Source organism: Gracilinanus agilis, chromosome 3 (assembly GCF_016433145.1).
Source record: "Gracilinanus agilis isolate LMUSP501 chromosome 3, AgileGrace, whole genome shotgun sequence".
Taxonomy (NCBI): domain Eukaryota; kingdom Metazoa; phylum Chordata; class Mammalia; order Didelphimorphia; family Didelphidae; genus Gracilinanus; species Gracilinanus agilis.
In genome coordinates, this window is record NC_058132.1 from 305998260 (window position 1) to 306014797 (window position 16538).

The 16538-nt window shown below is 38.5% G+C and overlaps 1 protein-coding gene across 3 annotated transcripts in view; it reads right to left on the bottom strand.

The window, feature by feature from the left end:
- The window catches only part of CCDC93 (coiled-coil domain containing 93), a 118566-nt gene that overhangs the window by 19166 nt on the left and 82862 nt on the right, over positions 1-16538 (bottom strand). For all 3 annotated transcript variants that reach the window (XM_044669915.1, XM_044669917.1, XM_044669918.1), the window contains 3 exons: positions 14445-14516; positions 9478-9586; positions 3461-3543 (listed from right to left, as the gene is read on the bottom strand). In XM_044669915.1, coding sequence (XP_044525850.1) covers positions 3461-3543; positions 9478-9586; positions 14445-14516 — 264 coding nt within the window. The remainder of the gene's footprint in view (positions 1-3460; positions 3544-9477; positions 9587-14444; positions 14517-16538) is intronic.

Here is a 16538-nt window from a genome sequence, read left to right on the forward strand (position 1 = left end):
AAGAAGTTCTGTAAAACCAACATGGTCAAGTGATAAATTACATGATATTAAAATGTTTTTGCAGAAATTGAAGACAACTAGCATAAAAAAAGAGTATGTTGATTGGGGAAAACATCTCTGCCATCACTCTCTGATTAAATTTGATAGTTGATATACATAGGAAACTAATACAAGTTGTAAAAAAATGGGGCACCAGGGATGTAAAATGTGACCTAATGGTTTGTGGGTACACACACTGGGCTGAAAGAGAGACAGGACCAGCCAGGATAGGGAGACCAAGAATCAAGAATGGCAGTTGCTCAAATGTCAAACCCAGCTCACCACTAGGCCAGGGTCTATGGAACCAGCAGGCAAGGTAAAGGTTTTTAACAGTTTAATTATGATTAACTTAATAAAGGTGAGATAGGGGATTCTGCACTTAAAAACCTAAGGGGCAGGGGGCAGCTGAGTAGCTCAGTGGATTGAGAGCCAGGCCTAGAGATGGGAGGTCCTAGGTTCAAATCTGGCCTCAGACACTTCCCAGCTGTGTGAACTTGGGCAAGTCACTTGACCCCCATTGTCTACCCTTACCACTCTTCCACCAAGGAACTAATATACAGAAGTTAAGGGTTTAAAAATATAAAAACAAAAAAATAAAATAAAAAAAAAAACCTAAGGGGCAAATCACAGGGGCAAAGGGAGGACTTGTCTACTCTAACTCTAATTGTCCTAGGCCAGGCAGGGCTCAAAGGAGCAGTTCTGGAGTCACTGGGAAGGCAGCTTCAAACCTGGTTCCAGCCAGGTTTGACCAGCACAGCTAAAGGTCCTGAGGGTGACTTTGGGTCTCACGGTTATCCAAGGATGATCACAGGATGCCAAAAGCCAAGGTAGTCTAAAGTACCCAAGTAGAGAGGGTGTGCTTGAGATGCTGTCCACCAGATCCCAAACTCCTCCTCCACTTGGTGCAGCTCTGCAGGTCTTGTCCACTTGCTGAAAACCACCACCACTCAGGATCCCAGGGAATCAGGATGCAGGGTGTCCTTAACTCTGAGATCTCCCAGGGCTAGCAACAGTTTGTGCCCACCACTAATGGAGTCCTTCTCAGAGCACAAGCCCTACTTCCTGCTCCTTCATTCCATCTTGGAATCCTCCAGCCCTTCCTGTTAGGTCCAACACTATATGTAACTAATACTAAATGATCTTCCTCACAACAAAGTACATAAGACCAAGAATCATTCCAATGGTGGACAAAAGATATCAACAAAGTTTTCAAAAGAAGAACTATAAACTATTATCAACCACAGGAAAAACTGTTCAAAATTATAATTAAAAAAAAAGATTCAATACTTCATACCCAGCAAATTGTCACAGATGATAAAAATCAGCATTGGAAGGATTTTGGAAAGAAAGGTTTATCAATCCATTACTGGTAGGACTGTGATTTGGTTCTATAATGCTTGAAAGTCATTTTGGAATCATGAAGTAAAAATGACTAAAATTTCCATATCTCTCTGAGATCCTACTGCTATGAATATACTCCAACAAAGTCAAAGACAGGAAAAAAGGTCCCATATACACCAAATTATTTATAGCGGTACTTTTTGTAGTAGCAATAGACTGGAAACAAAGTAAATACCCTGTTGATTAGGGAATAATAAAACTAACTGGAATGCATGAATGTAATGAAATTTATTATGCCATAATATGAACTGAGACAAAAATGAAGTAAGCAGAATCAATATTAAAAAAGAGGACACAAAATGATTACAATAATGTAAATGGAAGAACAACAACTAAACCCCCTACCCCCCAACACAACTGAACACTATATACTTATAATGATAAGGCTGATCTGATCCAGAAAAAGAATGAGAAAATTCGCCTCCTTCTGTTTCTTTATAGGGGTGGATGGGTATGGGTGTAGAAAAATACATATAGACTAAATGATTTCTAAGATCCTTTCCAACCCTGGGGTAATTTTTTATTCCAAAAAGTACAAAATGAAAGTATAGACTAAAAGGAGCTATATATTATAATGGAAAGAACAATGTACAGGGAGTCAGGAGATTTGAGTTCTAATCCTAGTTTTATCAACAACTAGCTGTGTGTGTGACTTTGGGGAAGTCATTCCAATTCTCTAGGCCAGTTTCTTTATCTGTAAAAGTGGCCGAATTAGATGATCCTAAATGGGTCCCACTATTTCTATGATGCTGGACCTGAGAGGAAAATTGCTAAGGTGATGATACAGAAAGAAGAGAGTGTGACACCCCAAAAGGTTTTCCTGGAAGTGGTTATCTAGTCAGCTTTTATAGGAGGTGATGAAAAAAGGGCTTTCTTGGTGGGTAGCAAATTGAATATTTTAATTTCCTTATAGAAGACTTATAAATCTAGGGTAATAAATGTAAACTATATTTTCATAAACACAATGATTCTAAAACAAATCCCTACAGCCATGTTCTGTTTACTTTAAGTACTCATTAAGTACTTGTAAATCAGACCCTGCACAAGTCGCTTTAAAAGTCTCTCTCTCAGCTTCAATTTTCTAATTTTTAAAATGGGGATGGGGGACAGAGGTGTGTATGTGGCTTGATTGCTTCTAAAGTCCCTAGGATCCTACTTATTTTTCTCCCCAAATTCAAATTCAACAACATCTTTTAAATGTGCAGGGCACTGCACTAGAAGCTTTATTACCCCAATTATATACCTAGTAATAAAGCAAAGTTGACAAGGTATTATTATATAACAAGCTTTTCTCTGCAGTGAAAAACAATTTCCATGAAAAGCTTTCAATATTTCAAAGAGAAGTCTCATTTTTCATCCACGGCACAAAATAACTTTCTATAGATCTCTTTGTCCTCCTTGACTTCATCTGGTAGTTTTTCATTGTTTCCCTGGAGGATCTTCTAGAACTTAATAACCAAACAAAACTCTCTCCCTTTTCCTTGGTGGCCCTTCACTCAATCAGTCTAGTGTCCAATTTAGCTTAGAATTATAGAATTGGAAAGGGACTTTCAGATAATTTTACAAAGGAGGAAACAGATTCATTGAGGAGAAATGACTTGCCTCAGGTTACAAAGCTAGTAGCAGAGCCAGGGTCAGAACCTTTTCAAGGTTCTGTCAAGTCAAGGTTCTGTCTTCAAATCAAGAACATTTTTCAAGTGTTCTTAAGTTACAGCATCTGTGTATGCCATTACCTCAATTTGACTATGACCCCTCTAAGGGCAAGGCTGAGTTTTCCCTCAAGATAGGGACTGAAATTTCTCTGAACATATGAGAAAAAGGTAAGAAATAGACTAAAGGCCAAAAGATTTTATTTGGAATATTTCTGAAGCAATTTTGAAGTCATCCGCTCTATTTTAATTTGCTTTCTCAACCATGTATTCTGGGGTCTTTTTTTGTATGTGTCACCTAGACTGTGTCTCTGATTTTATCATTAATCTGTTACTTAATTATTGTTCTTTTTTTGGATTAAATCTCTTACCTCTTTTTCCAAATAAACCTTCTTATCATCCAGTGTGTTGTATAGAGTAAAAAACTGCTTGGTTTCTTTGTGGGTTGCTGACACTGCAAATGATAAAATAAACAAAAAATCAGTGAACTATGAAAAAATATATGGAAGCTATTGTCCTTTTTTCTTCCCCCTATTAATCTGAAAGGTACACCCTATAGAACTGGAGATTTTTCTGTGCTTATCATGTCATATTCAAGCTCTGGGAGTTGAAAGTCTCATCTTGATTGACAAGTGAAGACAGTTGGACATCAGAATGTTCCCGGAGGCCATGAGGACAGGAGGAAAGGCAGTTGGCCAGAAAGGATATAAATACCCTGGGAGCACCCTGACAGGGACCCCTTGGACCCCTTGTCTTTTGGGACCTTGGCTTTGCTTTGGCTGAGCCTTGCCTAAACTCTTGCCTTGGACATTTTATCTTGAACATTGATTGACCTGTGGATCCTCTGATTCTCTCTGAATCCCTAGATATTTAGGCACCTAAACCATCTCTAGATATTTAGGTATCCTGGGGCCTGGGGGAGGGGGGGATCTGGGAAGTAGGTAGGAGAAGAAGAAGAGGGTGGTAAAGGATGGCATTTCCTGAAGGCTGTAGAACTGGCAAAACAATGAGCAGTAAGAAGCTGAGAGAAATCATCAGCATTTGTGTCATCCAAACAGTTTGCTTACTCTGGTTTGGCTGTGGCCAGGCTGAGCCAGAGGAAGTGAAGAACAAGCCCAGCATTACTGAACTGCCTACAGTCCTGAGGGATTATTGTCATAGATTTAGTGATAGGGTCACCTATTCCCCAACCCTTTCCCGATCATTCCTTTCCCTTGTTAAACAACGTAGATAAAGCTATTAAGTACCTTCCTAGAGAAGTTATTCCATCACCACTCTGGGGAGGGAGCAAGGCAGTCAGATGAATGTTATCCAAGGCTGATAGAGCCCAATACCAATAATTAATCAACCCCAGGTGGGACCTGAGAGGGTTACCCATCCATTGACCTTTAGGGATCCTGCCTGGGCACTGTTATAAAGAAGGGCAGTTATTATAACCTCCAGCTAGGTGGCAGGACTCGGGTGTCCCTGCACCAGCCATTAGGGAACTAAACCAAAGCTCCCTCAGATTAATATCTCAGATTACTACTACTAATAACCAGCCTAATAGTGGTAGTATCAAGACTACCTCTATTCTTTATAACAATGACAAACTGTCATTAGGACCAAGGCCATGAAAAACAGGCTATAATAGTTGCTTTTGTGACCCCGTGAATGAAGCCAATATTCCAGATCATATGAAATGTCAGACCAATATGCTACTATCTGAGCAGCCTCACTCCATTAAAAAAAACAAACTCAAAACACAAAACACATCAAGGACCTTCATGGACTCTTGTTTCTTACAAAACTGGAGTTAATTGGCAAGATTTTCTAACCACCAAAGATGTACCAAATTAAGTCCTAAGGGAAAAGAGGAAAAAAGAATATTGGGTCCAGTAGAAGATAAACATCCAAATTGGGATAAAGTTACTAAAAACTTTTAAGAGTGAAGGGGTGATGTGTTAAGTGGAGTTAAAGCTGGGGAGCTACCACCATCGACACTACCTGCCTAAGATTCTCTGAATCTAGGGTGGCAAAGTTCCATTTAAAATGAAGAGGAAAAAACCCTTTCCTTTAAAAGAATTTCAATTAGTGCTCCTTAAAAATGAAAAGAATTGATGCATGAAGCCATGAATTTCTAATTAGTAGAAGCATTAAAGTAAAAACTGGATGGATGTCTACCTGTTGTGGATATTATAAGGAGGAATTAAAAAAGAAGAAGCACGACGGACTAAATGACCTGTAAGGTTCTTTATAATTTCTACAAAGTGAACTCTGATAAACATCTAATGACCAACCACAATTCCAGTATGCTTCTGATGAAACATGTTCCCTACCCTCCTTTCAGAGAGGTGGAAGAAACATAGCAGGTATTGTGACATAAGTTTTGTTTTGCTTCCTTTCTCGATGGGGTGAAGGGAGGTGGAATGGAGAGAAGATAGATCTTAATGAAAAATAAAGTAAAATTTAATTTTAAAAAAGATTCTATTAAGTACATGGATAAACATGCCAGTGTTGGTGATTTCTCTTATGTGCAGCCTATCAGCAAATGACAAGAAAGCCTGATTCTTGGACCCCCAAAACATACCAGTTTTTGACTTGAGACAATAAAAATAAGAAAGACAAGGTAGTAATGCAGAAAGATCCCTAGATTAGGAGTCAGGAGGCTCAGGTTCAAATTCTAGCTCTTTTTACTAACTCTGTGAACAAGAGCAAATAACTTCACTTATTTCCTTCTCAATTTCCTCATCTAAAAAATAAGTACAGAGATATTTATATTATTTCTTTCATAATTATCATGGGGAAAGCATTTTAAAGTGAAATTTAAATATAAGTGTTGTTATTACTTGAAAAGCTATGTTGATACCTCTTTAAGTGCAGCTTTAAAAAATAAAAACAATGAAAGCAGGCAAAATCATATTACAAGGGGCCATAAAGTTAGGGGCCACAACATTTACAATACATACACTGCTAGAAGGAAACAGAGAAGAAATAATGAAAACAATGAATAGAGGATAAAAGCTTGGGATGCTTTCCCATGTGGAAATGTCTGCCTTCTTTGGGCAAAAGTTACAAGGTCTACACTAGCCTCTTCACTCACCTGAGAAACTGTAAAAATATTATGCAAAAATCATCCCTTCTGCAGGTCAGTAACCACTGTCAGCACCAAGTGAGCATGAGACTCTCAGGCTGATATCAAGGGAGTTACATCTGAAGGAAAAGTTACTCGAATAAGCCTTTCTCAGTTGATGGCAAAGAAGGGAGAAGAGGAAAGTGAGAAGAGCAGGAGGAGAAGAGGAGGGAGAAAAGTGCCAAAGGAGACATGGCCAGTGTTCCCAGTCAGGAATGGCTGGCCCAGGCTGGTGCTGGCATGGTGGGGGTTGTTGTTTTCGGTTCAGCTTCTGGGGCAATTCCAGATTTAATAGGCAAGGAGAGAGCATGAGGCCACTGGTCCTCCTGGTCAGTAACATTTCCCACTCAGGCCTCCTGGAGCATTTTGCCTGCACTTTTCTGATGCATAGCCATTAGAGAAGAAGCGAAAGTTAGGTGGAGCAGTGGATAGAACTCTGGAGTTAGGAACACTTGAGTTCAAATCCAACCTCAGACATATCCTAGCTGTATGACTTTAGGCAAGTCACTTAACTGGTTTGCCTCAGTTTCCTTAACTGTGAATCAGGGATAATAACAACACTTATGTCACAGAGCTGTTGTGAGGATCAAATAAGATAATAATCATAAAGTGCTTAGCACAGTGTCAGACACATAGTAGGTGCTGAGTAAATTTTTTTCCTTTTTCTTTCTCTAATACATTTATTATGATATGAATTAGTAAGCCTGGATAGTATGTGATTGTTTTTTCTGTTTTGGGGAGCCATGATTTGATCCCAAGGCATAAATGAATCAATTCAATAATTGCCTGAATTATAAAAGGATCTTATTGCATGGTTAATTCTCCTTAACATGCTTCATAGACAAGAGGAATATCTATTGTACAATCAGGTAAATTTATTGAACATCTTTGCCTCTTCATGCATGCAAAACTTGGAAGAAGCTCAGAGCTGGGTAGTCCTACAAAGAGCATTAGTCACATTTGATGCTGTTAATAAATAATGGTAATTTAGAATTTATCCCCTGAATGCAGGACAGCTGTATTATATCATGGCGGAAATATGGGACCATCAGGAGTCAGAAGACTGGGACGCACTTTAGATTTGGTTCTTCTACTCACTTGTGTCACCTTGGAAAAGTCACTTAACTTCTTTGGTGTTTTGGTATTCTAATCTAGAAAGGGTCGAGGTTGTAGTAACAATAACAACAACAACAACAATATTTATCCCAGTTAGCTCAGGGAGTAAAATTTTCACTGGCAGCATTTATTTCTGAATTCTGAATGAATTCATATTAGGTTGTGACACAAATAATTCACTTTTTTTAAAGCTCTGCTAACACGGATAGACTTTGAAAGAAAAAAGCTCTCCAGCTTATGCAACCATTTCTTTGGAGTCAAATTTCTTGATCCTCCCACCCCCAAGATTAAGTGCCCAACTCAGTAAACCATGCCACAGCCTCTTCTCTTTAGAAACTTTTAGTCTATTTCACAGCAGACAAGAACTAAAAAAGAAAAAAACCACATCGGCTGCCATTTTGCTGTAGCTCCAATTGGACATTCCATTTCCCACTGCTGGGGTTTTATGTAGATTGGACTCCCATGCCTAGAATGAGCTCCCTTCTCATCTCTGCCTTTTAGAATCCTATGAGAATCCTTTTCTGATCTCCCTGATTGTGCTCTATGCCATAGCATTCCCAACACAATTCAACAAAGGCATTTTCTATTAATGGGGTCCCAGAAATACTGAGGCATCCTTTCCTGAAGACAGGAGGTCCTGGGTTCAAGTCAGACCTCAGATACTTCTTAGCTGTGTGACCCTGAACAAGTCACTTAACCCCCATTGCCTATCCTTTACTACTCTTCTGCCTTAGAACTGATACTCAATACTGATTCTAAGACAGAAGGTAAGAGTTTAAAAAAAATACCGAGGTATATGCAGATAATACTAAATCCTTAGTCAGCTGTTACCTTTCCTCTAATACAGTGGTTCCCAAACTTTTTTGGACTACCGTCCCCTTTCCAGAAAAAATATTACTTAGCCCCCTGGAAATTAATTTTTAAAAATTTTAATAGCAATTAACAGGAAAGATAAATGCACCTGTCGCCATCACCACTCCCCTGGATCGCTGCAGCACCCATCAGGGGGAGGTAGCACCCACTTTGGGAATCACTGGTCTAATACAATGTGAGCTTCTCAAAGGCAGAGACTATTTCTCTTATCTTTTATATCTCCAGCACTTAGCATGGTGCCTGGCACAAGGTATGATGACTTTGGTTTTGATTGGTGCTTTCCCTCCTACCTTATGTAGATATATTTCAGCTGAAACCTGGGTTTGACTGAATGGAATTAGAGTACTTAGCCACAATCCACATTTCGGAAATGAACTTTTCTAAATTTTTTCCAGTTATTTATGAATATTCTTGGAATTGGCCCCACTTAACTTTTTTTAAGCTCTTACTTACCTTCTGTCTTAGAACCAATACCGAATATTTTTTTTAATTTAAAAGAAAATGTCAAAGAAATTACTCAGTAAAAATTTGAAGATTTACCAGCAAAAAAACCAACAACAAAAAACAACTCTGTATTGGCTCTAAGGCAGAAGGTAAGGGCTAGGCAACTGGGATTAAGTGACTTGCCCAAGGTCATACAGCTAGGAAGTGTTTGAGGTCAGATTTGAATCTAGGTCCTCCCCAGCCCAGGCCTGGTGCTTTATTGACTGTGCTACCTTGCGGTTGACCTATCTAACTTGATCCTGCCTCTATTCCAAATTCTCTCCTGCCATTTTAATCTGCGCTGGATAGGCAAGGATTGAGCATGCCAAATTTCACGCATGTGTGTGAGTGCCTGCTTTCTCAGTGAGATGGTAGGCGGCCCCCTGTGAAGGGAGGGACCAGCCCTTGGTTCTTACGGGCAGTCTTTCCCCCAGCACGAGCTGTGACGTAGCACCTTGGACAGAGCTCCGTGTCCAGCCACAGCAGGCTCTCCGTACATGTATGTTGGCTGGCTGTTCAAGATAAGGTCTGCTCCCAGAGCCCCACACCGAGAGCTCAATTAGATACAAAGAATGTGTCAACAGAGAATGCCAAGGCATTGTGATCTGGATTTATGGGCCGCTCCACTGGGAGCTTACGTGGAATGTGGGCAAAGCGAGCGTGAATGTGATTAAATGAAATCCTTACCCAGGATGGCATTAAAAGAATTTGCTGTGATTCATGCGCCATCGTTTAAAAACACGATGACGCCCTCCCTTCCATTACGCCGAGCCCCGGGAGTACGTTCTTGGTCGATACACCTACCCTGACTGTAGAGTTCAATAAATCTCTTCTGATACTGTGTTAACTCAGCTCTGCTCGGTACTTCATCAATCTTGCGTTGCAAAATTGCTATTTCTCGGTTTCTTCGAGCCTAAAGGCAAGGGAGGAAAAACACCCTTTTGTAATGGGTCTTACGTGGCCTGCAGAATGTCAGAAGGAAGTCCTCTCGGGGTCCCCTCCCAGCACACTTAGAGATAACAGGGGAAGCGGTGTGACTGGCTAGCGAACCAACATGTGGGCTCTGGCCTTCCGACTCCAACCTGACTAGCCATGTAAGAGTTCTCACATACAGATCTGGCTCGAATTCAGGTAGACAAGATCAGAAGAAGCTGTGGTGGTGGAGTTTCTTCAGAGAAAGAAACTTTCTTCTTCATTCCCATTTATGAACTCTATATTTCTAACCCCACTGGCTGCCATCTTACCATAGCTTGAATTAGACATTCCATCTCCCACCACTGGTGTGTCTTCCACACCTACAATGAGCTTCCTTCTCCCCTTTGCCTTTTAGAATTCCAAATTTCCTTCAAGATCTGTTCATGTGTCAGCTCCTATGAGAACCCTTTTCTGATCCCTCTAGTTGTTTGTGCTCTATTCTGCCTTGAAATACTCTCCCTTCCATCATCCTCTGTCCAAGTTAATCCTATGCATGCTTTAAAGTTCAGCACAAGTCAGTCACTCAAAGTAGCACTTATTAAACATCTACTATGTGCCAGGCACTGCGCTAGGTGCTTCTCACCACCTCATTTCAAATCCCCTCCCACTTCTGGACTCATGTAACATTTAATGTGTAAAGCACTCATCCGGCATCCAATGGACACTTCCTTTCCCAACTATATCTTAAGGGCACAAATCATATCTTTCTTTTTTATTTTACTTATTTATTATTTTTCTTCTTCAATAGTACCTAACCTAGTGAATGCCCCAAAGAAACTGGCTTAATTTAGAATACCAAGAATTGAGACAAATATTTCTTAACCATTTCAGAGGTACATTGATTTTTATCTCATTTTCTCAACTTAACCAGCTCCTACTCTCTGCTTTTCCCGAAATAAGTGCTATGTGACATATAACAAAGTCAGCACTGCCACATGAGTCAGTCCTAAGAATAATACAGAATTCTGCCTCTGAAAGTGGCACTAAGGGACATGGTATGAGATGGCACGACTGCCCTTCATGACACCAACTTTACAAGGTTAGAGTATGTGTAATTGAAATACCTCTAAATTCACTTAAGTCATTACAGATTTATCATCCATAAACTTATCTAAGCCTCTCTTTAAACTATTTATACTTTCATTCTATGTCACTTCTTGGAATAATAAATGTGTGAGTACTTCCTTTTATTTTTCTTAAAATGATCACTTTTAAATTTCAAAGGAAGTCCCAGTTCTAATATCCCAGGATATGATGAAGTCTGAGTTCATTCAATCCACATCTTTCATTATATTTTAAGACTTGATCACCTCTCTTCATATTTCCAGATTCAAGAGGCCTGCTTTTATTGTTTTAAATTAAAGTGTTTTAGAGATTGAAGTGGATCCTTTTCAAGGAACAATCATGGTTCCAGAGAGACAATGTTATCCACCTTTTGACAGAGAGGTGAAATATTCAACATGTAAGGATGCGGCCAGTGAATGGGATACAGGGAAAGTGCTTGATAATTTTTAAAAAATTAAGTTATGTCTTTTGGGGAGGGTTGGGGAAGATAGGTTTGTGGAAACACAAAAGAGCAGGGATTTTTAACCACATGTCTGTGAATGTGTTTTCAGCATTTCAATAACTGTATTTAATATAATTTGTTTCCTTTGTAATCCAATGTATTTTATGCATTTAAAAACATTAGTCTAGGGAACAGCTGGGTGGCTCAGTAGATTGAGAGCCAGGCCCAGTGATGGGAGGTCCTGGGTTCAAATGTGACCTCAGACACTTCCTAGCTGTGTGGTCCTGGGCAAGTCACTTAACTCCCATTGCCTAGCCCTTGCCACTATTCTGCCTTAAAACCAATACACAGTATTGATATTCTAAGTCAGAAAGTAAGGGTTTAAATTTTTTAAAAAATTTAAAAAATAAAAACATCAGTCTAAAAAGGAATTCATAGACTTTATTCACCAAAATGCCAAAGGGATCAATGACATAAGAAGATAAAATCTGCTCAAGAGCAATGCAAGGCCCTTCATGGTTTGGCTCTTAATCTATTTTCTAATTCCATTTAGAATATATTATGGAGTGTGGAGTAAGGTGTTAATGGCCTAATTTCTGCCAGATTGTTTTCTAGTTTTCCTAGCGGTTTTTTCCCTTTGTTTTAATCAAAAAAGTTTTTTTCTATGTAACTTATGTTATCCAATTCATCAAGCACTGGGTTGTTGAGTTCTACTGTTTGATTCTTACTTGTCTAGTCTTCCATTGATCTGTCTTGCTATTCTTTAATCAGTAACCAGATGGTTTTGATCACTGCTGCTTTAAAATATAGTTTGAGGATTGGAAGTGCTATTTCTCCTTCATCTTTATTTCTTTTCATCATTTCTCTTAATATTCTAGAACTTTTGTTTTTCCAAATGACTCATTATTTTATCAAGTTCTGTTAAAATATTCCCATGGTAATTCAATTGGGATAGTTTTACAAGTGTAGTATAATTTTGGTACTATGTCATTTTTTTTTATTACATTAGCACAGTCTAGTCATGAGCACTGAATATTTCTCCAGGTATTTATTTAGGTAGTTTAATTTTTTAAGGGAAGCTTTGTAATTGGATCTATGTAAGCATTTTGTCTGCTTTGGGAGACTGATCCCCAGACATTTCATGCATTTTGTAGTTATTTGGAATGGGATTTCCCTTTCTATTATTACTTCTTGCGTTTTGTTATTATATAGAAATGATGTTTATTTTTGAGGTTTTATTTTGCAGCCTAGAACTTTGCTGAAGTTATTAACTGCCTTTGCTGATTTCCTAGAGTTTTCTAAGAAAAGCATCATCAAACCAACAAATAGGGATAGTTTTATCTCTTCTTTTCCTATTTTTATTCCTTTAATTCCTTCCTCTTGTCTTATTGTTATTTCTGGCATTTCCAGAACTATATCAAATAAGAATGGAGAATAGGCATCCTTGCTTCATTCCTATATTTACTAGGCTATTCTAGTGTATACTCAATTCCTAAGATGATTATGCTTAGTTTTATGTATAAGATTTTTATGATATTAAAAAATAATTATGCCTATACTATGCCAGGTTTTTAGCATAAAAGTGCTGTATCATCCTTGTATCCCTTATATAAATCCTACTTGATCAGAAAGAAAGATTTATTGGACAAATTGCTATAGTTAGTTTGATACGATTTTGTTCAACATTTTTGAGTCAATGTTTAATAATGATATTGGCCTAAATTTTCTTGCCTTGTTTAATCTTTTCATGGTTTAAGAATTAGAAATATATGTGTGTGTGTGTGTGTGTGTGTGTGTGTGTGTATGTAATATATTTAACTATATATGCTTTCTCAATTTTTAAGAATAATGTGTGATGCATAGGTTAATTCCTACCAAGTTCAAGTCTCTCTTGTCTTTTAGAGAATGTCCCTGACTTCTCTCGATTTCAGACACTGTTATCTCTATAAGAGGTAACATATAGCATTTCTGTATTACATTAATATGTTCTCTCTCTCTCTCTCTCTCTCTCTCTCTCTCTCTCTCTCTCTCTCTCTCTCTTCTTTCTCTTCTCTCTCTTCTCTCTCTTCTCCCTCCCTCTCTCCCTCTCTCCAACAACAGTGAAAGGTCTCTAAGGTTAAAGGGATCTAGTTTCATACCACTTTGTATTCCCTATTGTTACTAGCACAATATTAGGTACATATTAGAAATAGCTGGTGACTCAGTGGATAGAATGCTGAGTCTGGAGTCGAGAAAATCTTAGTTCAAATCCAGGCTGTGTGACACTGGGCAAGCCACTTAACAAATCTGTTTGCTCCAGTTTCTTTATCTGTAAAATGAAATTAATAATAGCCCCTTAACTCCCACGATTGTTGTGAGGATCAAAGGAGATAATAATTATAAAGCACTGAGCATAGTGCCTGGCACTTGGTAGATACTATTTAAATGTAACTTATTACTTTCAATAAGTTAAGCGATACTCAAAAAAAAAATGAGAAGCATAGTGTTCATAACAGTTATAATAATAGCTAACATTTATATAATAATCCAATTTTGCAAAGTTCTTTATATTATCTGATTTGAACCTTATAACAATAGCACCCACTTCGCAACAATGGCATTACTCTCACTCCTATCCTGTGAAAGGTGCTATTATTATCCTCACTTTACAGGTTAAGAAATGGAGGCAGTTAGAGGTTAAGTGACATGCCCAGGATCATACAGCTAGTATGTATCTGGGGCAGGAGGAAGACTGTCTCAAAGTCCAGCCTTCTCCCCACCTGGTCAGATAGTGGCCTTAGAGTTGAAAGAACAGTAGATTTAGAAGGACTCCCAAATTAGAATGTGGCTTTGGACACTGACTAGCTATATAATCATGGGCAGTTCTCAATCTGTTTAAGCCCAGTTTCTTCATTGGCAAAATGGAAATACGAATACTTGTCATTTTATTGCACAATAATAATTGTAAAAACTTGTCTGCCTAATAAGTTTCTTATGTTATATAAACTTTAATGCTCTATAAATATAAATTACTTGCAAATGCTTGTTGAAAAAAAAAACAATGTCTCAAAAATTGTTTCTGTGTATATGATTATTTGTGGCCAAAGTTAAATTCGATGTCCTTTTGAAAATCATGTGGCATAAATTTTATATTAGAGATACAACTTTTTAAAAAATTCACACACTTTTACTCTGTGCCTCCAGATATGAATAGATAAGCTTAAAAAACAGCAGGAGTTATCTAACTCTTAAATAATGTGTCTTTCTAATTTCAGCAGAGGAAATCACACCTAGTCAATAGTTTACTCACCAGTAACAGACGAATTTTCTGAAGCTTTTCTTTTTCGGTTTTATACTGTTGCTCTATAATTCTGGTGGGTTCCTAAGAGAGAATTCAATGGAAATTTTGGGGAAAATAATTTCAACTTAGAAAAAAATTAATATTTTAAAAAATGTATTTCATTTGACAAATTGTTTTTTATAGGGAGGAAAAGATGAATAAACTTCAGGTTGAAACAAAAGGCACAAGAGCACACTGAATAGAAAGGGCAATATGGATCTTGAAGCATTTGAGACAGAGCAGCGTGGACTGGTCGCCACTTGTCACTAAGCCAGGGCTGGTTAATTCTCACTTTGACTCCAGAGCTAATAAAATTAAGGTTATGGGTTCTATTACTGTGTGGGCCAGCTAATTCTGCTGCAATTCATAGTTTCAGACTTATAAATTCTTATGAGAGAATACATCTATAATCTAGAGGAGACAAAGAAACTACTTCTAATTTCTGGTGGTTCTAAATTAGTATTAGAATTCAGACTTTTTTCATGACCATAACCTATATTGTAAACTCCAGACACCTGCCTTTTAAATATAAGCTATTGCAACATTGTACCAAACTACTAAAGAAACAACTAAGGTTTGATTGCTGCATTAAATATCCTGGACACTGCTGTAAAAAATACTGTTATATTTAAATAAAAGACTTTGCACTGCTCCCTAGGGACTCAAAATTACTTAGCTCAATCCTATTAATGAAGAAAGAATTAAAAGCTTCTTTAAAAGGTTGGCTAGATGGCGGCAGAGTAAAAAGCAGCTGCTTACTTAACCTCTCCTAACCCATACATATAAAACTCCTCAAGGACATAAAAACAAATCCAGAGGAACGAAGGGATCCCACTACAGGGTGCAGCATTGAAGGTACGTGGGATTGGGGCATTTCCATGCTATAAGGGGGGTGAAACAGCTCTCATTAAAATGCGAGCTGAGCATCCCTCCCCTCCCCTCACCCCCAGCACCTACAGGGCCAAAACCAGCGCACAAGAGTTATAGCAAGTTTGGGCCATCCATTAAGTCCTTGGCAGCTACCTGGGATCACCAGGGCCTGCTCCTGAGAGAGGCAAGACTTAAGACCCCAAGAGGCTAAAGAACACGCGGACTTACTTTGAACACAGAACTTGAGCGCAGGCTCAGACCTTGGTTGGGGACCCAGTGCTGAGGGGTGCATGACTGTGGAAGTAGCACCCTGAGACTGTTAAAGGAGCTTCGGGCAGAGGAACAAGCAAGGGGACCACCAGGAGGCTTGACCCTGAGAAGAACTAGACCTGAGACCTCAGGAGCTTAAAGAGCGCAGACAGACCCTGGGTGTGAGGATAAACCTGAGAGGGCATGAAGCTCACAATGACAAGCCAGTCCCAAAAACCCCAAAAGAGAAAGATCAACAAGAAGAAATTTTAACACTTGACAACTTTTACACAGAAAAAATCCAGACAACAGAGCAAACAGCAGAGGAGAACAAACAAGTAATCATATCCAAACCTTCCCCCAAAATGAAAATTGGTCACAAGCTCTTGAAGAGTTCAAATCTGAGATCAAGAGAAACATGGAAGATATTTGGCGAGAGAAGTGGGAAATAGCTCAAAAAGAAATTAACAGGTTAAAAGACAGTAACTCCCAATTGGAAACCAAAATTAAACAGCTGGAAAACTGGATGGACCAAACCGAAAAAGAAAATCATAAGATTATAACAGAACACCAGTCTCCAAAGACAAGAATTGGGCAAGTAGAAGCCAATGATCTCTCAAGACAGCAAGAACAAATAAAACAAAGTCAAAAGACTGATAAAATAGAAGGAAACATGAAATAACTCACTGAGAAATTGACAGATCAAGAAAACAGGTCTAGAAGAGACAATCATTGGTCTTCATGAAAAAGCAGAAATTAATAGAAATTTGGACTCCATACTAAAAGAAATTATTAAGCAAACTGCCCTAAGTTCTACAAGGCAATATAGACATTGAAAGGATCCATAGATCACCCTCTACTCTAGACCCTGAAAAGACAACGCCCAGGAATATAATAGCCAAATTCAAGAGCTTCCAAGTACAATTCAGATATCAAGGAGCACCA